General features: G+C 38.4%; 2 protein-coding genes across 2 annotated transcripts; one reads left to right on the top strand and one right to left on the bottom strand.

Annotated features, from left to right (window-relative positions):
• Nucleotides 1-512: 512 nt before the first annotated feature.
• Nucleotides 513-16,853, top strand: LOC105883355 (olfactory receptor 51G2-like). The gene is given in 2 exon segments (XM_076001395.1): nucleotides 513-660; nucleotides 15,904-16,853. Coding segments are annotated over 2 exon segments (1,098 nt in total).
• Nucleotides 16,854-21,187: 4,334 nt separating this feature from the next.
• On the bottom strand, nucleotides 21,188-22,141 carry LOC105883354 (olfactory receptor 51A4-like). Its single transcript, XM_012786418.3, has one exon. The coding sequence runs from the start codon at nucleotides 22,139-22,141 to the stop codon at nucleotides 21,188-21,190; it is 954 nt and encodes a 317-aa protein (XP_012641872.3).
• Between the last annotated feature and the right edge of the window lie 3,080 nt (nucleotides 22,142-25,221).

Here is a 25,221-nt window from a genome sequence, read left to right as displayed (position 1 = left end):
TATTATTTACTTTAAAGTGTTGTTTTAAAATAGATAAAGAAAAATGTGGATCAACAAAGTTGCATTTTGACCCCATAAATTTATATAAATATTTATATTTATATACCATTACCCCACAGATTTAGGGAAATGGAAGGCAATTGTTTCACTAGGGTGGTGTGTGTTTATGTGTATGTATTTCATGAGGGAGTGAGATCAAGATAGATAGAAAGAGAAAATGAGAGGGAAACAGAGAGTCACACACACACAAGACTGGAGAGAATTTCCGTCTGATTTATGACACCAAGGGTCGCTTTGCTGTTCATTGAATCACACCTGAGGAGGCCAAGTACAAGTTGTGCAAAGTGAGAAAAATCTTTGTGGGCACAAAAGGAATTCCTCATCTGGTGACTCATGATGCTCGTACCATCCGCTATCCTGATCCACTCATCAAAGTGAATGACACCATTCAGATTGATTTGGAGACTGGCAAGATTACTGATTTCATCAAGTTTGACACTAGTAACCTGTGTATGGTGACCGGAGGCACTAACCTGGGAAGAATTGGTGTGATCACCAACAGAGAAAGACATCCCAGGTCTTTTGATGTGGTTCACGTGAAAGATGCCAATGGCAACAGCTTTGCCACTCGCCTCTTCAACATTTTCGTTATTGGCAAAGGCAACAAACCATGGATTTCTCTTCCTCGAGGAAAAGGTATCCGCCTCACCATTGCTGAAGAGAGGGACAAGAGACTGGCAGCCAAATAGAGCAGTGGGTGAAATGGTCTCCATGTAACATAATAACATGTTAAAAAGTTATTTGTACTTAATTAAAGATATTACAGTGTGAAAAAAAAGATTTAGTGATGAATCAGTAATATATATATATATATATATATATATATATATTGATCTTACAACATTGAGCTTTAGCCTATTCACTTTTATTCAAATAGTTAACTACAGTTTTAACCCATGTTCTTCTCTGGTAAACTAAAATAGGCCCCAAAAGTATTTATTTTCATGACATTCTTTTCATTTCGTACACTTGTATTAAAATATCTGTGTTAATATAAAACTGGGATTCTGTTAAGAAGACACATAGTTAATCGTCTATAAATGAGCATTGGTATTTTCTTTTCTGAAATCTAGACTGTTCAGGAGGTGAAAAGTAATATCTTGTTGGATAACAGGGATTATTGAATGAAGGAAAAAATGTGTGTTTGTCCAATAATTGTTACAAAAGCACAAATAGTAACTGCATGCTTTCAGATTTATCTTTTAAATTCTAGTGCATTTTAAGACAATGATCATATATGTCTAGCCAAAATGTTCTCTTCTAGATGATAGTGATTGCACGATTATGGAAGTTAGTACCTTTTCAGACATTTTGAAAACTTTTTATATATTATGGAGAAAGAATCATTTTTGTCTAAGCTTTTAAAAATAGTAATATGTTATACGTCCAGATTTTAGTATAAATCATTGTTAGCACTAATGTCTACATGAAATGAAATTAAAAGAGTATTTTTAAAAAATTATACTACTATATACACTATATTTGAAGCACAGAATATTTTTTCCAATGTGCCCTTAGTGCACAGAATAGTCCCATGCATATTCTGAATGTGTCCATAAATATTTATGAGTGATGAAAATGATGAATAAGTAGATTCCAAAAGTGAAGAGACACTTTTGGTTTAAATGACAGAGAAAATAATCAGGCTGCATGAGGAAGATTGGAAAATCTGCTCCTTATAGGATTGGAAGACATTAGAAGAAGTGCATATCTTTCATTTCTGAAACAGTAGTAGTTGTAGAAGGGAAGGATGTAAAAAAAATGTACACCTCCAGTCTAATAGTTTAACATTTAAATTTTCTTTTCTGTTCATAAACCAAGAAATAACATCTTGTCATGTATAGTGTTAACCTATAAATAGTAATTATACTGAAATAATTATAATATAAGAATTTTTTATTTAGAGAAAAAACAAGTGTGGTTATGACCATGGCCTTTTGTAATGATAAAATACAGGTTTCTCTCTCTCTTGATTCTCTAAAAAAATATTTTTATACTTTCATACAGTTATTGTGTCTGTTTATTTGCTCCTGTTGTTTTACAAATATTTTTGAAATATTCTGTGATGTCTGTAGATTGAGTTTATCATTTCGAACTGCTATTACTTTTAGATATATGCAGATCTTATATTTGGAATACTTCTCTTCTCTGTTGGTTCTAATATAACAATCCCTGTGCCATTTGTAAGTGTCTAAACTAGAGGTAAAATTATTCCTTTATCTTGCATTGTAGCAGTTAAAATCAAGCCATTTTTCAGTTCACTTTATATTTGGACATTGATTTTATCTGTCTTTTTAAATTAATTTTACGTGGAATTTCTAAATGAGAACTCTTTTCTATTAAGGGAGAAACATGAACTTCCTTTATCATGACCAAGATGCTAGCTGCCAATTTTGACTTCCAGTCTATTATATAGGTTTCCCCTTTTTTCCCCCTTTCTTTTCTTCTTATTTTAAGAACCAAAATAAATTTGTTTCAATATACTTTTTTTAAAAATTCTTTTTTCCTTCACCTTGTTTTCTCAATCATTCAGATTATGTTTTAGTTTATCTTTTTGCCACATTCAATAGTCATGCTAATAATACATTCCTTGGAATGCTAAAATAGTATTTTTTTTATCAGCATTAACAATCATCCCCCTTGCTTTGCTAGTTATGGTGAGGCTAAGATGAAAGAAAGGAGGGAAAGTTTATGAAAAGTCAAAGGAAGACCTACACATATGCAAGGGGAAACTATTTTAAGCAGAAGTTAAAAGGAAGCAAGGGAAAAAGAGAATATGGATTCCATTCAACATTTCCAAAAGAAAAGAACCCTCCCAGGCACGTGGGGGAGCTGGCGCTTACAGGAATAAGAGCCCTTGTCAACATTCAGAGGGCTCTGGGCTGTCAGTAAGTCCCACACCTGGTGACACCCACCATCAATCCATTTTGGGTGAAAATCCCACCTGGCTTGGTTCACAGGAGATAAGGAGATGCTTTGTGGCCCCAGTAACTTGCCAACCAAAGTACAATCACACAAGAAGGGAGCCCCAGCTCTGACATCTGGAGTTCTACTTCTCCCAGGGACCAGATGGTTCCTCTGCCCAAGCCAGATGCTGGGTGAGGCAGGATGTCAAAGAGAGAGCAAGACATTGTCACTGCCCTGGTCCTGATGCAGCTTGTTGTGTTATTTTGCTTTGCATTATTTCAGCTATATTACTCCAGTTCGTTCAGAAGAGCAGGGCCCTACTTAAACATGACTGAGCGGACAGGGAGTGCATTGACTCTAGGAAGGAAGGGTGGTGAGTGACTGAAATGAAGGAGGGGGCTGGGCACACTCCGGTGTCAGCGCTTGCTCACTCTTCCTTATTCCTCACCTCTTTTTTTCTTTTTTTTTCTTTTTTCTTTTTTTATTTCGGCATATTATGGGGGTACAGATTTTAAGGTTTCAATAAATGCCCATTTCCCCCCCTCCCCCCACAAGTCTGAGTCTCCAGCATGACCATCTCCCAGATGGTGCACATCTCACTCATTATATATGTATATACCCGCTCCCCTCCCCCCTCCCACCTGCCCAATACCCTATTACTGCAGTACCTATGTGACCACTTAGGTGCTGTTCAGTTAATACCAATTTGCTGGTGAGTATATGTGGTGCTTGTTTTTCCATTCTTGGGATACTTCACTTAATAGTATGTGTTCCAGCTCTAACCGGGAAAATATAAGATGTGCTATATCACCGTTGTTTCTTAAAGCTGAATAGTACTCCATGGTATACATATACCACATTTTATTAATCCATTCTTGGATTGATGGGCACTTGGGCTGTTTCCACAGCCTTGCAATTATGAATTGTGCTGCTATAAACATTCGAGTGCAGGTGTCTTTTTTGTAGAGGGTCATTGGATCTTTTGGGTAGATGCCCAGCAATGGGATTGCTGGATCAAATGGTAGAATCACTTGTATCGCTTTAAGGTATCTCCATATTGCTTTCCACAGAGGTTGCACTAATTTGCAGTCCCACCAGCAGGGTAGGAATATAGAATTTTTTTATTTCCATCTTGATTTCTTCATTTATGAAGTAATCATTTAGTAGGAGGTTTTTAATTTCCACGTTTTTGTGTAGAAATGTGAGTTTCTGTTAGGGTTGATTTCTACTTTTATTCCACTGTTATCAGAGAAGGTACATGGTATGATTTCTATTTTTTTTTAATTTCTTGAGATTTTCTTTGTGTCCTAGGATATGGTCAATCTTAGAGAATGTCCTGTGAGCTGATGAGAAGAAGGTATATTCAGTGGATTTTGGGTAGAATGTCCTGTAGATGTCAGTCAGACCCACTTGTTCTAAGGTTTTGTTTAAGTCCATTATTTCTTCATTAATTTTCTGTTTGGAGGATCTGTCTTGTGCTGTCAGTGGGGTGTTGACATCTCCGGTGATTATGGAGTTGCTATAAATCCATTTGCTTAGATCCAGTAAGGTTTGCTTTACGAAACTGGGTGCACCTAAGTTGGGTGCATATATATTTAAAATTGTTATCTCTTCTTGTTGAACTGTGCCCTTCACCATTATATAATGACCCTCTTTGTCTTTCACTACTTTTGTTTGTTTAAAAACTAAATCGTCTGAAATTAGAACTGACATGCCAGCCTTCTTTTGGCTTCCACTTGCCTAGAATACTGATCGCTACCCTTTTACGTTTAGTCTATATGCATTCTTGCAGGTTAGATGTGTTTCCTGGAGACAGCATATACTTAGCCTGTATTTTCTTATCCATTCATCCAGCCTATGTCTCTTGAGTGGAGACTTTAAGCCATTCACATTTATTGAGAGAACTGATAGGTAAGGTAGATTACTGTTTATTCTGTTGGGTTGGATGTTGTTGCTTTGATTTCTCTCTTGAGCCATTGTATTATCTGGCCTTTAATCTTTGGGTTTTGGTTGTTTTTATATTCGTGAGTTTTTATTATGGTGTTCCATGCGTAACACTGTTTTGAGTACTTCTTGTAGGGCTGGTCTTGTCTTGATGAATTCTATGAGACTTTGCTTGTCGGAGAATGTCTTTATTTCGCCTTCATATACGAAGCTTAGTTTTGCAGGGAATAAGATTCTAGAGTGGGCATTGTTTTGTTTCACAAGAGTGAGAATGGGGCCCCAGTCTCTCCTTGCTTGTAAAGTCTCATTAGAGAAGTCTGGTGTTATTTGAATTGGCTTTCCCTTGTATGTCACTTGCTTCTTTCGTCTTACAGCTCTTAGAAGGGCCTCTTTAGTTGATATTTTGGTCAGTCTGATGACTGCATGTCGTGATGTCTTCCTGTTTGCATTGAATCTCCCAGGGGTCCTCTGAGCTTCTTGAACTTGCATATCGAGATTTTGAGCAAGGCCTGGGAAATTTTCCTCTATTTTATCTTCAAATAGCTTGTCCAACCCAAGGGGTGTTGACCTCTTCCCCTTCTGGTAACCCTATGACCCTCACATTAGGTTTCTTCACATAATCCCACATCTCTTGTAGGCTTTGCTCTTTTCTCTTGTTTCTCTGCTCTATCTCTGTGATGGTTTTATTTAGTTGGAGGGTGTTATCTTCAATCTCTGAGATTCTTTCTTCTGTTTGATCTACCCTGTTCTTGAGACTTTCCACTGTATCTTGTAGTTCCCTGAATTGATTCTTCATTTCCAGGAGTTTGGTTAAACTTTTCTTCATTGTGTCTATTTCTTTAGTGAACTTTTGTTCTAGGTCCTGGAGGCTTTTTGTGGTTTTTTTGTGTTGGTTATTGAGTTGTTGTTGCAGCTTGGTGAGTATTCTTATGATCCACATACGAAATTCCTCTTCTGTCATTATGGTTGCCTGATTTGGGTTGGTGTCCGTTTCTAGGGGGCAGGTGCTCCTCTTTGGGGGTGTGTTTTCCGTTTGGTTCTTCATATTTCCTGAGTTCCTTCGCTGATTTCTTCCTATGTCGATCAGTTGTTGTTTCTTTCCTTTAGGTTTTTGTTTGGGTATTCACATGCCTTGTTTAGTTTCTGAGCCGTTAGGTGGTGTCTGTGGGTGAGACTCGACCACTCCCTTTATAATGAGTCAGTGGGTGCCGTGAAAAGGCTGTGCAGGATGCCGTCCCTGTCAGTAGGTGGCGCTTGCTTTGAGGAACAGGGTATGCTGTTGATTTTGTGTCCTGTTATCAGCTCTTGTTCTGGGCAGAGCTGGGTTGGGTAAGCCTGCCCTCAGGCACCACCAATGCCATTAGCAGGGGTCAAAGTTCTGTTCTCTGCTTCCAGGAAAAGCTGTCAGGGCGGGGCTGGAATGGTCCTGCTCAGCCAGAAAGTCTGCATGTGGGGGTGGGGCTGTCTGAGACCCGTAGTCTGGAGCGGGCCTTGCTTCTTTCCACCCTTCCCAACTCTGCAGCTACTCCTGGGCCTCAGCCAGCAGGCCAGACCACAAGCCACCAGGCCTCCCCGGATTGTGATGCCGGCGGGGAGGTTTCCTGCACAGGAACGCCACCTGGGCTGGGCGCACGGCCTCCTCCTGGGAGGAGGGTTGCCCTCTAGGATGCTGATCCACCCCTGGAGGCACACACATCTCAGTAGGCTGTTCACGTATAACCCTTCTCTGCCCTGGGCAATGCTAGACCTCAGTGCAGGGGATCTGGTCTGCAGGTCCGAACTCTGGGTCCCAGAGTTCAAACTATATCCCCACCAGGGAGAGGATTTCTGGTCCCAATTCACCCACAGGGAGCCCAAGCTGTGTCTGTGTCTCTCAGCCTCTGAGTAGGCACCATTCTCCTGGGAACACTGTGCCAGCAGCACCTGGGAGGGCTGGCGGGTAGGGAGCTCACAGTCTGAGTTCCTCTGAGTCAGCTGTAGGGTCCCAAAAGGGAAGGTCCCATTCCCTGAAGGTGCCTCCGGCTGGTGGCTGTATTGTCTCTCTGGGCAGCCTCAGGTAGGGTCGGCAGAGGGGAGAAGGAGGCAATATGGCGCCTGCCACTTGGCTCGGGTCTGTGCACACGGAGGTGCCTTGAGGGATTTGGGAGTCTGGTGCCGTGTCCACTACAGGCTCACCGCTAGCTGGCGGCGGCCGTCTCTGGGCTGGTGTCCGTAGGTCTCTCCACCCGCTGGGGAGCCCACCAGCAGTCCCAAATGCAGCGGAGGGGAAAGGTGATTTATCCACCTACCCTTCCCGCTGGTCTCCGGGCTGCTCCAGCGGTCTCAGCTTCCAGTTCTCCTCCGCAGCCTCCTCCTCTAGAGTCTCCCGGGGTCTCAGGTACCCCTCCTTCAGGCCCTCATCTGCTGTATGCTCGCCTTCTTGCTTCTTTTTTCTAATTTCTGCTAGAATCTGTCTTTTCTTCAGAGACACTCTTTCTGGCGGTGTTTCTCGTCTGTCATCGTGATCCTCCTTGCTAAAATAGTATTTTATGTATTTTTCATTTCTTTTTCCTTGTTTTATTATTATTGTGTGGAACACTATCCTAGAACACATTATTCATTATATTTTTCAGGCTATTTATGTAAAAACTATATTTTTATATGTCTGAAAATATCTTTATTTTGTATTGACACTTAATTGGTAGCTAGCTGCTATAAAATTCTACACTGAAATAAAATAAAAAATAGTTCTTTAACTAGAGAGGCATTGTTTTATTGTTTACATAATTCGTGTTGAATAATGAGGAATATAATTTCTATCTGGTTTGCTATGCTTTGTGAACATTTCTCTTTTCCTTTTCTTGGTTTGTTTGTCTCATTATTAATACATATTTAAAATGTTCTCTTATTTCACTGGGTTCTCAAATATTGTGATAATTAGGTGGGTTTGTATCATCATTCTTTGTTACCACACATACACTGTCAAACTGATAACAAAATATCTCTTTTCAGTTAATACAATTATTTTTATCTCAGCATGTTATGGGGGTACAAATTGTAAGGTTTCAAATAATGCCCTTGCCCTACCTCCCCCAACAAGACTGAGGTTCAAGCCTGACCATCCCCCAGATGGTGCATATCTCACTCATTATGTATGTATATACCCACTGCCTCCCCCCTCCCACCCGCGGAATTCCCAGTTAATGTAGTTCCTATGTGTCCACTTAGGTGCTCCTCCGTTAATATCAGTTTGCTGGTGAGTAATGTGGTGCTTGTTTTTCCATTCTTGGGATACTTCACTTAGCAGTATGGGTTCCAGCTCTATCCAGGAAAATACAAGATGTGCTATACCACCATTTCTTAGAGCTGTATAGTACTCCATGGTATACATATACAACATTTATTAATCCACTCATGAATTGATGGGCACTTGGGTTGTTTCCACAGTTGTGCATATGAATTGTGCTGCTATAAACATTTGAGTACAGGTATCTTTTTTGTAGAGTGTCATTTAATATTTTGGGTAGATGTCCGGTAATGGGATTGCTGTATCAAATGGTAGATCCACTTGTATTGCTTTAAGGTAACTCCATATTGCTTTCCACAGAGGATGAACTAGTTTGCAGTCCTACCAGCACTGTAGGAGTGTTCTTATCTCTCTGCATTCATGCCAACATTTATTGTTTTGGGACGTTTTGATAAAGGCAATTTTCACTGGATATAAGTGATATGTCATTGTAGTTTCCATTTGCTTTTCCCTGATGATTAGAGATGTTGAGCATTTTTTCATGTTTGTTAGCCATTATTCTGTCTTCTTTAGAAAAGTTTCTGTTCATGTCCTTTGCCCACTTTTTGATAGGGTTGTTTGATTTTTTCTTGCTGATTTTCATGTGTTCTAAGTAGATACTAGTTATCAGCCCCTTATCAGAGGTGTAGGATGTGAAAATTTTCTCCCATTCTGTAGGTTTTCTGTTTACTTTCATGATTATTTCTTTGGCTGTGCATTAGCTTTTTAGTTTAATCATGTCCCATTTATTTATTTTTGTTGCTGCTGTGATTGCCTTTGGTGTCTTCTTTATAAATTCTTTGCCTAGGCCAATGTCTAAGAGAGTGTTTTCAACATTTTTCTCTAGAATTCTAATAGTTTAATACCTTAGGTTTAAGTCTGCTATCCAGCCTGAGTTGATTTTTGTGAGAGGTGAAAAGTGTGGGTCCTTCTTTAGCCTTCTACAAGTGGCTATCCAGTTTTCCCAGAACCATTTATTGAAAAGGGATTCTTTTCCCCAGTGTATTTTTTGTCTGCTTTGTCAAAGATTAGATGGCTATATGAGGATGGTTTTATATCAGGGTTCTCAGATCTGTTCCACTGGTCAATATTCCTATTATTGTGCCAATCCCAGATTGATTTAATTACTACAGCTTTGTAGTATAGTTTGATATCTGGCTTATAATACCTCCCATTTTGTTTTTATTGCCTAGAATTGCTTTTGATATGCGGAGTCTTCTATGGTTCCGAACAAAATGTAAAATTATTTTTTTCCATATCTGTGAAGAATGATGATGGGATTTTAGAAGGTATTGCATTGAATCTGTAGATCAGTTTGGGTAGTATAGACATTTTAACAATGTTGAGTCTGCTGACCCATGAGCATAATATGGATTTCCATCTGTTTACATCCTCTACTATTTCCTTCCTCAGTTTTTCATAGTTCTTCCTGTAGAGATCTTTTATCTCCTTAGTTAAGTATATTCCTAGGTACTTTATTTTCTTTGTTGCTATTGTGAAGGGTATTGAGTCTTTGATTTGGTTCTCAATTTGATTGTTGTTGGCATATATGAATGCCTCTGATTTCTGTGTGTTGATTTTGTATCCTGAGACTTTACTAAATTCATTTATCAATTCCAGGAATTTTTTGGTTGAATCCTTTGGGTTTTCTAAATACAATATGATATCATCAGCAAACAGTGAAAGTTTGATCTCTTCTTCCCCAGTGTGGATACCTTTAATTCCACTTTCCTTTCTGATTACTATATCTAGAACTTTTAGCACTACGTTGAATAGAAGTGGAGATAGTGGGCAGCCTTGCCTGGTTCCAGTTCTAAGTGGGAATGCTTTCAATTTTTCCTCATTCAGTATGATGTTGGATATGGGTCTGTCGTATATGGCTTGTATCATTTTTAGGTATATCCTATCTATGCCTATTTTATTAAGTGATCTTATAGTGAAAGGGTGTTGAGTTTTGTCAAAAGCTTTTTCTGCATCTATTGAAAGAATCATGTGGTCTTTGCTTTTATTCTGTTTATGTGGTGAATTACACTTATAGATTTACGTATGCTGAACCATCCCTGGGATGAAGCCCACTTGGCCATGATGGATTATTTTTTTGATAAGCATGTGGATTTTGTTAGCTAGGATTTTGTTGAAAATTTTTGCATCTGTATTCATAAGGAATATTGGTCTATAGTTTTCTTTTTTTGTTGCATCATTTCCTGGTTTGGGTATCAGAGTAATGTTTGCTTCATAAAACGTGTTGGGAAGGTTTCCATTCTTCTCGATATTGTGAAATCATTTCTGCAAGATAGGCACCAGTTCTTCTTTGTAAGTGTGGTAAAATTCAGGTGTGAAACCATCTGGGCTGGGACTTTTTAGGGAGATTTTTAATTGCTGTTTGTATTTTGGCTGTTGATATTGGTTTGTTCAGGAATTCTATTTCTTCCTGGGGGGGCTTAGGGAAGCTGTGTGTTTCTAGAAATTTGTCCATTTCCTCCACCTTTTCCAGTTTGTATGCTTGAAGATTTTTGTAGTATTCATAAATTATATCTTGTATCTCCTTGGGATCAGTTTTGATATCTCCTTTTTTGTTCCTGATGGAGCTTATTAGAGATTTCTCATTTCAGCTTTTCATTAGCCTCGCCAAAGGTGTGTCAATTTTGTTTATTTTTTCAAAAAACCAATTTTTTGTTTTATTTATCTTCTGTAAATCTTCCCTGTTTTCAATTTCATTTAGTTCTGACTTGATCTTGTTAATTTCATTTCTTCTGCTGGATTTGGAGTTGGTCTGTTCTTCTTTTTCCAGTTCTTTGAGTCAATTCATTAAATTGTCTATTTGTGATCTTTTTGGCTTTTGGTTATAGGCATTTATGCAAATAAACTTTCCTCTCAGTACTGCTTTAGCTGTGTCCCACAGGATTTGATAACTTATTGCTCCATTGACATTTTGTTCAAAGAATTTTTTTTATTTCCATCTTGATTTCTTCATTTATCAAGTAATCATTTAGTAGAAGGTTATTTAATGTCCACACTTTTGTGTAGAAATGTGAATTTCTGTTATGGTTGAGTTCTACTTTTATTCCACTGTGATCTCAGAAGATACATGGTTTGTTTTCTATTTTTTTTAATTTCTTGAGGCTTATTTTGTGTCCTAGGATATTTTCAATCTTAGAGAATATCCCATGAGCTGACGAGAAGGACGTATATTCAGTGGATTTTGGGTAAAATGTCCTGTAAATGTCAGTCGGACCCAATTGTTCTAGAGCTTTGTTTAAGTTCATTATTTCTTTATTAATTTTCTGTTTGGAGGATCTGTCCTGTGGAGTCAGTGGGGTGTTGAAATCTCCAGTAATTATAGAGTTGCTGCTAATCAATTTGCTTAGATCCAGTAAGGTTTGCTTTATGAATCTGGGTGCACCTAAGTTGGGTGCATATATATTTAAAATTGTTATCTCTTCTTGTTGAACTGTGCCCTTCACCATTATATAATGACCATCTTTGTCTTTCACTACTGTTGTTGGTTTAAAAACTAAATCATCTGGGATTAGAACCACTATGCCAGCCTTCTTTTGGCTTCTGCTTGCTTGAAATACTGATCTCCACCCCTTTACTTTTAGTCCATATGCATTCTTGCAGGTTAGATGTGTTTCCTGAAGACAGAAGATACTTGGCTTTTATTTTCTTATCCATTCAGCCAGCCTATATGTCTGGAGTGGAGAGTTTAAGTATTCACATTGATTGAGAGAACTGATAGGTGAGGCAGATTACTGTTCATTCTGTTGGGTTGGATGTTGTTGCTTTGATTTCTCTCTTGAGCCATTATAATATCTGGCCTTTAATCTTTAGGTTTTGGTTATTTTTATGTTCATATTTATTATGCTGTTCCATGCATAACACTGTTTTGAGTACTTCTTGTAGGGCTGGTCTTGTCTTGGTTAATTCCCTTGGACTTTGCTTATCTGAGAATGTCTTAAATTCGCCTTCATATATAAAGCTTAGTTTTTCAGGGTACAAGATTCTAGGCTGGGCAATATTTTGTTTCAAAAGAGTGAGAATGGGGCCCCAGTCTCTCCTTGCTTGCACTGTTTCAGTTGGGAAATCTAGCATTATCCTGATTGGTTTTCCTTTTTATGTAACTTGCTTCTTTCACCTAACAGCTTGTAGGAGGGTCTCTTTTGTTGATATTTTCGTCAGTCTGATGACTATGTGTCGTGGTGTTTTCCTGTTTGCGTTGTACCTCCCACAAGTCCTTTTGGCCTCTTGTATTTGTAATTCTAAGTTATTGGCCAGACCTGGGAAATTCTCCTCAATTATTTCTTCAAATAGTTTATCCAATCCTTTGGTTTTTACTTCTTTCTTCTCCAGAATCCAGTGAAGCTGCAGGTTATTTTTCTTTGTATAATCCCACAATTCTCGTAAACTTTGCTCATGTCTTTTATTTTTCTGCTCTAACTCTGTGATTAACTTATTTGATTTGAAGGTATTGTCTTCAATCTCTGAGATTCTTTCTTCTGTTTGGTCCATCCTATTTTTGAGGCTTTCCACTGTTTTTTGAATTTCCCTGAATAGATTCTTCATTTTCAGGAGATCGGATTGATTTTTCTTTAAGATCTCAATTTCCTTAGTGAATTTTTGTTCCAACTCCTGAATTTTCTTTGTAGTTTCTTAGTGTTGGTTATCCATTTTTTCTTGCATATCATTGAGCTTTCTTACAATCCGATTTTGAAATTCTTCTTCTGTCATTTTAGTGTTTTGGGTTTTTTCAGTCTCCATTTCTTAAGAGCTGGTGTATCTCTTAGGAGGAGTGTTTTTGTTTTGATAATTTGAGGTTCCTGGATTCTTTCTCCAAGCCCTCCCCATCTGGTTCAGCTGCTGTTATTTCCTATGCTGTCCAGGGATATTTTCTTCTGTAGTTTCTTGATCAGCCACTGGGGGGAGCTCTTCCACCACACTTGGAAGGTACCCCTAATGGGAGGGGTTACTTGTGGAGCCTATTGTGGCTACCTGTGGGGGATTTGTTCCTGGACCAAGGCCCTGACTTTGGCCACTGACACGGGGAGGGGATCCAGCACCAGCACTTTGATGGACTGAATGACCTAAACTGTTCTGGGAAGCAAAATTTTTTATACTGCCCACTTGTGGACTGTACAGAGACCCAGCATGTTCTCCCTAGAGTGGCGTTTCTTGTCTCACCCCGCCTCCAGAGGTGCAGCCTACCACTTTCGGCAGGACAGATGCGGGCTAACAGGAGGAGGTAGCTCCCCAGTCTGCCCTGCACCCTGGCGCCCTAGTGGCTGTAACTTCCCTTGGCAGTTATTCTTCTCAGTAGTTCGTTGATCGAGCTAGGCCTGGCCAGCCACTTACAGAATGTGTAGGGGTGGAATTTGCCAGGAGAGTCTCTAGGCTGGGGGAGGGGACCTGCCTGCAGCACCATATCACTGTATCACACCACAGTGGCTGGGCTGTGGAACCCCTCAATGGCGACTGCTTGCACACATGCAGGACACCAGCACTGGGAGTGACTGTTTAGGAGGTGGCAGGTTCCAGGTTGGGTGGCTGGGTCACCATGACGCCCCATAACCTCCTCTATGCCATCTTCCCAACTGCTTGTTCAGCCATAGCCCTCACTCTTACTGACCTGCCCTGTGCCGTCTTATTCGCTCACCGAAGGCAATTCCAACTTAGAGTCCTGACTTAGAGAATAGCTTTGCATGGCTGGCCCTGCTCATTACCAGAGGCAAGACATCTAACTCCCTCCCCTGTCAGCTCAGTTCAGTTTCCTCCCATCTTGTAGCCATCCTAGCATGGGGCTACGGGGAGTTTCCACTAATGATGGCACTCTCCAGCACCTTCTTCTCCTACTGCGATTTCACACCAATTTCAGACAGTTCCCTGGCTGGGTGGGTGTGGAGGTCGATGGGGAAACAAGGAGTTCTCCTGTGGGTCTGATCCCACTTCACCCCCTGGCCCGGTGGGCCAGCGCCCTTCCACATGCCATATTGTTTGTTTTGCACTCTCCAGAGAATGTGATCTTATCTCCTGATCACCTTGTCTTTTCCTTTTTTGAGAGTCCTGCACTGAACCTCTGTGGATACTCTATGCTGTTCTTGTAGGGGGGAGATTCATTCATGTGTAGGAGACCAAGATCTATGTCTCCTTCTCTGGGAGCAGGAATCTGGGGGGGTTACCTTTACTCTGCCATTTTTTTCTCTCCTAATACAATTTTTTAATGTAATTTTTTCCTCAATGTCTACAGAGTAGCCATTAAAATAAAAGACAGCTCAAAATAGTAAAAATTTATAGATATAAACAAAGATACCTTTTCATGGACAAAATAATTGAGATGGTAAAATACTGCCAAAAGCTCAGAGAAGATAAACATACCACTGAGTACATGAATGGCATAGGTAGGTGAGCATATGTCCTAGTTTGCCCAATCAAGAGTCTTCCCAAATAAGAGTATAAGCCACTTATTCTGGAATAATAGTTATGAGGGTTCCCTTTTAATTAAAAACAGCCTGCCTTAAAATATATTGTCATTTAAGCCCAGGAGCTCTAACCCAGCCTGGGCAACATAGTGAAAACCCTTCTATTAAAAGTAAAAACAAAAAACCAAACAAACAGCAAAAAGACAATAGACTATGGAGGATAAAAGGACACATGTGAAATGATTTATTACATATTTTTATTTTATATATAACAATATTTATATAAATAATATAGCACATTTTATATACTATGTATGTATATACCTATAAATAAATATCTATACAATTTAAAGAATACCAAATATGAGATGGAGGATCAGAAGGCAATTTAAATGAGATTTCAGGTCAAGGGAGAAATGTTCTGTTTATATTTTTAACATTTAAATAATTTGAGGTTTTTCTATTGCTGATGTGAGGAATCAAGTAGATGAAGAGTTGCACTTCCCTAGGAAAAGGTGAAATAATCAATGTAGTAATATTCCAGCATTAGCTAAATTATGAAAGAGAATATTTTATATAACAGTAAGGATATATCCTTTGTTTGAAACAGGAGTATAGTGTGCAGAGGCAATTAGATATGTTGGCTTAGAAACTAAAAGACTTCCCTTCTAAATATTTCAGCAGGTATAGAGTTTAGGACAAATACAGAACAAGAGAGACACACATACAGACAGACAGAGAGAAACAGAGACAGACAGAGAGAGAGAGAGAGAAATTCAATGTCTATTTCTAGCTCAAAATGCTTGTTTTACAATAACCAACAATTCAGAAACACTGGACAGCCTCATACCCAAGATCATGTATTCTTCAGTTTCTTCCCTTATGAGAGTCTTGAGTGGACTGTATTTTTTAACCACAGCTACTTGCTTTTACCATTGCATATTTCTCATCCTAGGGTCTTGAACCTGGATTTTATTTGGAATGAACATAACACAAAGTACCCTAATCATTTTAACCCCAGGCTTTAACTATTTGTCTGAGTGCACAAATGGCACAAATTGCCATTTTTAGAGATTCTTAAATGAAGAGATTGCCTGATCCCACAGTAATATCAGAAGAAAGGGAGAACTTTCATTCTCAGGCATAAGTATAATTAACACCTTCGTCCTCTTCCTAAGTCCCTTATTCTTAGCCCTTAACACTCACTTGGGGCCTTTTGCCAAACGAGAGGAGTCTCCTAAATTTGACATTGCATTTTTTCTTCCACTTTAGGATCCATGCCTGGGAGACTATTTTGAGCAGGGCTTCTAACAGGTTTCCATGTCAAATCCAATTCCACAACATTTCAGCCTTCTTTCTTCATCCTCACTGGCCTGCGAGAGGTGGTGGGAGCATGCCTGTGGCTGGGACCTCCGCTGAGCCTGATGTACATCACTACAATAGCAGGGAACTGTACAGTGATATACTTGGTGAAGAATGAACGCAGTCTGCAGGAGCCCCAGTACTATTTCTTGTCCATGCTGGCTGGAGCTGATATTGCCCTGTCTGTGTCCACACTTTCCTCTGTGCTCAAGGTCTTTATCCTTGACCTTTATGAAATGGAATTTGATGGCTGCCTCGCTCAACTCTTCTTCATCCACACATTCTCTTCCACGGGCTCAGGAATCTTGTTGGCCATGGCCTTTGACCGCTTTGTGGCCATCAGTCACCCTCTGCAATATACCACCATACTTACCAACTCACGAGTCACCAAAATGGGGCTGGCAGCCTTGCTGAGGGGTGTAGCACTCATGACTCCATTGCCTGTCCTGCTCAAGAGGCTACCTTTCTGCAGGGGCCAGACATTCTCCTATTCCTACTGTCTCCACCCAGATGTCATGAAGTTAGCCTGTGGCCAAGTCAAAATCAACATTTTATATGGGCTGGTTTTGGTTATCTTTTCTTTTGGGGCTGACTTTTTGCTAATAGTCATTTCCTATGCTCTGATATTCAAAGCAGTTCTGGGCATTGCTTCCAGAGATGGCCAGATGAAGGCACTCAACACCTGTTTGTCTCACATCTTTATTGTCCTGATTTACTATGGACCTCTCCTAATATTAACTGCAATTCATTGAGTCAGCCACAGAAGTTCTCCATTAGCACATGCAGTTCTGGGAAATATCTTCCTCTTGATGCCCCCGATGGTCAACCCAATTGTATACAGCCTGAAGACCAAGCAGATTCGTGCTGCCCTGAAGAAATCCTTCCAGATCCAGAGATACTGAAGAATTAGAGAAGTTAATAGTTTAGGTGGGGGGGGGGGGGGCAAAGAAAACTCAACTTTACAGTCGTTTACATATAGCTAAACTTTGCTGCAATTTTAGATTTAGGATATGGGTATATGATGAAATTTTAAAAATTATGTTTTTTGAAAAAAATAAAGACATATATATCCCGTAGGACCTAATGCTATTTCCAGGTAGATGTGTCAGAATTGGGTTGAATTAAAAGACGTTGTAGCTGGTGTCTGCTGGATAATTGTTTAATGAGTGGAGAAAAACCTTCATACATTTGCTCTCAGAATAGTTCTATACTATATAAAGCGACTGTTGGGAAGAGAAAAAGCCACTTAGGTTTTTTTTTTTTTTTCCTGTATGTTTAAAGTGTATGTGTGTCTAAGAGAGAGAGAGAGAGAGAGACAGACAGACAGACAGACAGACAGAGAAAGAGAGAAAGAGAGAAATTTATAAAGAAAAAAGAACAAAATAAAATACCCTCCATTTTAAGGGGATTCAAAAATTAAAAATCTAACAATAACTGAATGTCAAATAATTTCAAAAAACCTATGTGAAATGATTTTCTGATCCATCATCAGTGTGACTCTATTGTGATAGTAGTATCAAGTTGGTAGGAATCAGTCTATGCCAAGCAGAACACGTTAATGCCCTGAAAGAATATAAAATTGGCTAAAAGACAATTAATTTTCATTAAATAAGAGAATAAATATACAAATTAATGCTAATTAATTAAATGTAACTCTGATATCTACCAGGATCCTTTGTCTTCCTCTCTTCAGACTATCTTCTTTTGTGACACTCTACTACTTGCACTTCCTCCAAGCAAAACCCTCTGTTTTATTCCCATGTCTTTGTATATGCTACTAACTTTGCCTAATGTACTTAATCCACTTTTCCCTGTTTCTTGTGATTTTTCACTCATTTTATCATCTCTCATCCCCTCCAGGAAACCTTTATTGACTCTTAAGCTGGGTTTAGTTGCCTGTTTTATAAATTTTATAGGATTCTGACATTACCTCTGTCTAGCTATATACCGGGTATCAACCATTCACTTCTCTGCCTCTCCCAATAGGCTCTATTCAAATCAAAAGTAATTTGCCTAGATTCCAGAAAATATGCAACACATCATTAGCCTCTAAAAAATTATTAAAATAAAAAGTTAGAAAAAAGGAAAGGAAAAAGATATCGGTAGTCATTTGGCAGACACGATGGAATTTGTTAAATTTAGCCAACAGATTTATTTATTTCCACCTTCTATTTTCCAGGCCCTTATGCAGACAGACACTAGAAATACATTTATGAACAAGAGAAAAGAAATTTTTACTGTTTTGGAATTTGTTGAGATCATCCACCATCTGAATGTCCAGACCACAATCTCAGGCTGAAGGAGGAGGAGAGACTCTTTTCATTTCGAAGAGTTCCTGTACCTCTCCAAACCTCTGTATTTATTGCAGAGAAAGGCATGCAGAGTCAAAGCAAAGAACATATACACAGAATGTTTGGAAGGAGCATATAGATAAAAATCTCTGGTGTCAGTAAACACATTATTCTAAAGAAATCTAGTTAGTAATATGCAGCATATCCATATTAATCTTGGGATTCCTTGTGACTCCTTAAGGCTATAAATAAAGGGCCAGGACCCAACATCAGTCACCCTCCCATGCATTCCAAAGCCTGCTGCATGCAGCTGGCTGATAAGCATTCATAACCCAAGTCCTATTTGCAGGGCTACCAGATTTCCACCTTTCTCACAGTCCTTTTACCCAGGCTTTTATGCCTTTTCTAATATCTTCTCAGAATTTACATCTTCATCAATGAAGAAAGAGGGAAAAATCAAGGCACTTTCCATTCTTGTCTGTTGGCTCAATCAAAATTATCTTCTCTATATTTTCTTATATAAATATACAGCCCTTTCTTTTCACATGTCCATTTTCTCCCTCTCCAAATCACAGCATGTGCTATTATGTTTTCTCTTAGTCTATCCTCAGACTATCTACCTGAACATCCACTAGGAAATAAGCATGCCTTCTACAAACAGTATTCCCTCTTCAATCACTAAGGGGGAACATCGTGCTTCCTAATGTGTATTCCCTGGCCATCAGATGGCAATGCCTCGGCCTAGCTGTGCCAAAGAAATATAAATATGGTATCCTGGGAAAGGCATCTGGAAGCTAGCGTTTTGCATGGTTTTAAACATGACATAAATGTTATCATACTATGTGATCATTATATATCTTTCTTTTCTCAACCAATATTATATTTGAGAAAGTTATTTATGTAGATTTATTACTTATGTATATATAAATATGTAGTCAAAGTATAAAGAAATGTTTAGGACTAATAAATACCAAATTCAGAATAATGTTTATCTCTGGGAAGAATAGGAATGCTCAGGGTGTTTCAACTATATTATAATGCTGTATTTATTAAGCTGAATCACAGGTGTATGGAAATTTGGGATTTCTTTGGAAATGATTTAAAAGTTACAGAAAAATTACAAGAATAAGAATAGTACACAGAGCACCCAAATAGTCTTTACTATGATTCACCTATTGTTAACATTTTGCTCCCCTTGTTTTAACATTTGTCTTCATGCACTAGGACACAGTCTCTTGTGAGTTCTCTCTCATTCTCTCTCTTCCTCCTTCTCTTTCTTTCCACCCTCCCTTCAACATACAATTTTTTTCTTATCCATGTCAGTGTAGGTTCATACATCATGACATATACTCCTAAATATTTCAGCATGTTTTTCTTAATAAAAAAGATATCCTTTTACATAACAATAAAATATTTTAAATCTAACCTTTTATCTGTAATCCAATTTTATCAATTGAGTCAATATTTTTAAAGAGCTCTTTTCCTTTAATCAAAATTCATTCTAGGATCTGATATACCATTTAGTTTTCATGTTCCTTTAATCTCATTCAATATGGAGCATTTCACAACTTCTTTTTTTTTTTTTTTTTTTTTTGAGACAGAGTCTCGCTTTGTTGCCCAGGCTAGAGTGAGTGCCGTGGCGTCAGCCTAGCTCACAGCAACCTCAAACTCCTGGGCTCAAGCAATCCTCCTGCCTCAGCCTCCTGAGTAGCTGGGACTACAGGCATTCGCCACCATGCCCGGCTAATTTTTTGTATATATATTAGTTGGCCAATTAATTTCTTTCTATTTATAGTAGAGACGGAGTCTCGCTCTTGCTCAGGCTGGTTTCGAACTCCTGACCTCGAGCAATCCACCTGCCTCGGCCTCCCAGAGAGCTAGGATTACAGGCGTGAGCCACCGCACCCGGCCCCACAACTTCTTTTTTATTGAAGTTCATAGATCATAAAATTAACCATTTTAAGTTGAAAAAAATTTGGTGGAATTTAATACATTCATGATGTTGTATGCAGATGTCCGCCTCTATCACTTAACAAAACGTATTTATCACTCCAAAATAAAACCTCAGACATATTAAGCAGTTACTCATCATTCCCACCTCTCCCTATGTTCCAGAAACCATCAATCAACTTTCTATTTCTATGGAGTTACCTAATCTGAATGTTTCATATAAATATAATCATATAATATGTGGCCTTTTGTGTCTGGTTTCTTTCACACAGCATGTTTTGGAGGAACAGCAATGTTTTGGAGGATCACCTATGTTGTAGTATGTGTCAGTATTTCATTTCATTGGATAGCTGAATAATATTACATTGCATAACTATATATATAAAAACATATATACAGTGATATACAAACATATACATACACCCAAAACAATTTTTTACACATTCGCGAATTGAGTGATCAACTTTCCATGAAAAAAATCAAATTTCATTTAATTATTAATTTTTAGTTTCTAATACCTAAAGAATACTAAAAAATATTTGTAAGCTTTTTCTAATTTTCAAATGTTTCCCTTGTGTTAGTAGATGATTCATTGGAAGCATAATTTAAAATATATAAAACTAGATTATTATTTTTCTTTGTGTTGAATAATCCTGGATTAATTATAGTTTTCTAGAAAATGAATGTTAAATGCTTTGTTTCTATAGTCTTTCAATTTACATATTCCATGTGTTTCTTTGATAAAGACAGGAAAAATACATATATTCTACACAGATCTCCACTTATACTCTTATTTCACAAGTGGTAAAGTGACACATTTGGCATTTTTTCTCTTAGAAAATAACCAACAATACCACAAGCTTATTGGCATATAAGAATAAAATATCTCAATTCTCACAAAACTATACCTTGACGTGATGACATATTCCCCAGAGAGAAGCAGACACATGAAAGAAGAAGAGTCACGGTATCGTTTTCACTAAGGCCATACTTGACTAGTTGAGCAAGTGTCCTCTGGCCTTCATTATCTTATGTAGTGCTGCCCTTATCTGTTTAGTTTTGAGGCTATAAACCAAGGGGTTAAGGACAGGAGTCAAAAAGAGGAAGAGATTGGCCATGGTGACATGGAGAAGAGGCGATGTGAATTTACCAAACCTATGAATAAGTGCCAGCACAATGAGAGGCACGTAGAAGATGAAGACAGTGAAGATGTGAGATACACAAGTATTAAGTGCCTTCAGCTGACCATGTTTTGAGGCGATACCCAGCACTGTTTTCAAGATCAAGATGTATGAAATGACAATGAACACAGAGTCAACTCCAAAGGAGCAGATGACCAGGGACAACCCATAGATGATGTTGATTCTGACAGGGCCACAGGCCAGCTTCATCACATCAGGGTGGTAGCAGTAGCAGTGGGATAGGATGACACCTTTGCAGAAGGGCAGTCGCTTGAGCAGGATTGGCAAGGGGACCATCAACGCCACTCCCCTACCTGCAGCTGCAAGCCCCATGCGAACAATCCGAGGGGAAGTTAAGACGACAGTGTAGTGCAGCGGGTTGCGAATGGCTACAAACCGGTCAAAGGCCATGGCCAGCAGGATGGCTGACTCCATGGATGAGAAGGTGTGGATGAAGAACATCTGTGTCAGGCAACAGTGGAACTCGATCTTCCTGAGATTCAGGAGGAAGACATTGAGTACTGTGGGCAGAGTTGATAAAGACAGACCCAGATCTGTAGCCGCCAGCATAGACAGAAAGATATACTGAGGCTCATGAAGGCTCGGGGTGGTTTTGATAACAAAGAGGATGATGCAGTTCCCCAGGAGGGCAACAAGGTAGATGGCGCACAGCGGGACAGAGATCCAGACTTGTGTAGCTTCCAGGCCAGGGATGCCTGTTAGAAGGAGAGTGGAGGGTTGAGACCAGCTATGGTTCATAAGCTCCATCAGGATATTTCTTGAAATCCACCCCAGATCAGCTTCCAAATGCTATTGATGGGAAGAAAGAAATCCATAAATTTTAAGATAGAAAGATATAATGAATCTAATTTCTTTGTGGTAACATTAATGCCCAGTAAATATAAACGAAGGTATTGATGCTTAGAAGTTTTCCAAACCTATCTGAATAACTATCTGGAGTTAGGTCAATAGATAATTGCTATTAATATGAAAGAGATTGCTGGGTGTAGTAGGAGGCAGAGCTGGGAGGATCACTTGAGGCCAGGAGTTCGAGACCCACTTGAGCAACATAGTGAGACCTCATCCCTAAAAAAATAGAAAAATTAATGAGGCATGGTGGTGCATGCCTATAGTCCTGGCTACTAGGGAGGTGGCTAATGCAAGAGGATTGCTTGAACCCAGTAGTTCAATGCTACGGTGGACTATGATCTGATTGCATTGCACTGTAGCCTAGGCAACAGAGACAGACCCTGTGACTGAAAAAAAAAAATAAAAAAGAAAGGTAGGGGCAAGTAGAATTATCTTTGTGCTCAAACACGTGACCATTGATCAAGTGAAAATAAAAATTAAGGACATAATTGTATCTTTTTTCCCAGTGCTTAGAAACATGTCACTCCTAGCATGCTTTTCCTTTCCTGGTAATTTTAAGTATGTTTTCATATACTTTGTTTTCAGTAATCTTTGGAGAAACTTTGAAAGAAGTTCCTGTACTTCATCTCTCATCAACGTCATACCTATAAATAGGCATCTGGAAATGTGCATTTTTCCTAGTATTTCTACCTGTAGAAATAAAGCATAAAATATTCAATAACCCACAAAAACCCCAAGTCATTCTTGTTAACTTCATGGGATACCATTTATTCTACAAAGTATTTCAACATTGTTTGATGCTTTCTTTTCATATGATATCTTGATTTGTTTCAAAGGAGGATATTTATCAAAATATGTGAGTGATAAAATCATTAAAGTATTAATGTTACTTCTCAGCTGATGCTAGAATAAAAATAAACATCAATCAATAATTACTTGAAGAAATTTGAAATATTGCTACTTTAATATATACATATAATATGTTAGGAAGCAATAAATATCTTAATAAATGTATAAAAAAGCATGATTAGAGGAAATTGTGTCAATATCTTCTACAAAGAAGGTAAGAGGGATAATATTTATTTTTGGTTGAATATGTTTAGATTTCAGTGTTTTGTTTAAATTTGCAGATTGCCCTATAGAAACAGAAAATAACTGAATCGAGTACATTTAGATATGGGGGACAGCATAGGAAGGAACATAATATAAATGAACAAAACTCTTATCTAAAAGAGCAGGAAATCCAAACACAATGTCTTTTGTAGAATCATGTTATTTAAAAATATAAACAAAAGAAAGAAATGCCAGAGGAAAAATTGAACAGAAGTTAATGAAGGATTCTTCTCAGGAATAGAGCTAAAGACAGAAAGGCTTGGTACAAAAGACTGTTCTTTTTTTGCTGTCAGCCAAAAATAGAAATTGTGTACTGTTTTAAAACCATGCAAATATAAAATAACAAAATAATCTTTTTACTGGTGTCAATATGTCTTTGAGAAGCAGATCACAAATGAATCTCAATTATGTATTTCTATCCATTGCCATGTAACCCTATACTTGTTCACTCTGCCATTCACATGTTCTCAGTACTGAATATCTTCTATATCCTGCTACATTTCATAGTATAACCAATAAAGAGAGTTTTACAAAGCATGTCCTATTAGATGAGGGAAGGTTGCAAGTAACATATATAACCCTTAACAAAGAGGCCAACTTCTTAGGGACTTAGAATACTAAGGGCAAGTGTAGCTTTATAAAATTTTTTAACTGCCCATGTGAAGTACCAGAGTTACTTGTGTTGAAATAAAAATAAAGAAGTCATTGTGTCTAATAGACTGAGCCATGCAACCACCCCACAAACACTACCCACATCTAGTCACTCAACACACTTCCTGCCACACTCAAAGAACTATCTTATAAAACATAAAGTTCTGAGTTCCCACAGCATGCCATGCAACTCCTTTAACCCTTTGCATTCAGATGTCGAGTGTGAATAATGTTGAGTGGATAATGAGAAAAAAGCAAGCGAGTGCAAAGGGTTAAATATATTAAAGATACATACATACATTTACTGCAGATTCATACATACACATAACTCACTCTCCCTTTTTTCAACTTTCTTTTTTTTTGTTTTTGTTTTTTTAGGCTGGTTTCAAAATATTTTTCATTATAAGTGTTTTAGGTTACATGGATCTTTTCTTGTTTGCTTTAATTCAGAGTATTTACAGGGGTATACATATTTTGATTACATGAATAGCCTTTGTGCCATTGAGTCAAAGTTATAACGTGCCCATAACCAAGATAGCGTGTATTGTACGCTAGGTGTGAATTTACCTGTCCCTTCCTCCCCCTCCCACCTGCTTGGTTCCTGTTCAGTTTTACTACCATATGTGTCTTTTTAAAGCTTGAGTCCTGGCTATATGTGTGCCTTCACCCAAATAGTGTTCCTAGTACTCATTAACTTGGTTTATTCTTGTCCCCTCCTGCCCCCTTCCCCCGGTAGCTTTCCACTGAGTTTTCCTTCCCTCTGTGCACATGTGTGCTCGCCGGTTAGTTCCAATTTAATAGTGAATACATGTAGTGTTTGTTTTTCCATTCTTACAACACTTTTCACTCAGGAGAATGGTTTCCAGTTCCATCAATATTGTTGAAAAAGGTATTATTTCATCTTTACACCTTCTTCTTTTTACTCATCTTTCCTTTATATTTTTAGAACTGACCCAATCACTACTATCACCACCAGCATCAAGATCATAATCAACACCACTGCAACAACTACTGCAAAACCCAAGTTGATACTTAAATCTATATTGTTACCTGCTTCACTTTCTAATATTTCTTGGGCCTATATCCCTGGTCCTTTTCAGTGAGAATGTATTCTTTTTTTTTATTTTTAATATTTTACGAGTCAAAGTGAGAATATATTTTGTTTCACCTAATTTAATTTTTTTGTACTCACTCTTTAAGCTAGTCAAATTGGA

This window comes from Microcebus murinus, chromosome 4 (assembly GCF_040939455.1).
Source record: "Microcebus murinus isolate Inina chromosome 4, M.murinus_Inina_mat1.0, whole genome shotgun sequence".
Lineage (NCBI taxonomy): Eukaryota > Metazoa > Chordata > Mammalia > Primates > Cheirogaleidae > Microcebus > Microcebus murinus.
The sequence above is the reverse complement of the archived record's forward strand: the minus strand, read 5'-3'. Positions and strand labels throughout refer to the sequence as shown.

What these genes read in the sequence shown, in the direction of transcription:
- LOC105883354 (XM_012786418.3), bottom strand. Translation starts at nt 22,141, where the DNA reads ATGGAGCTTATGAACCATAGCTGGTCTCAACCCTCCACTCTCCTTCTA.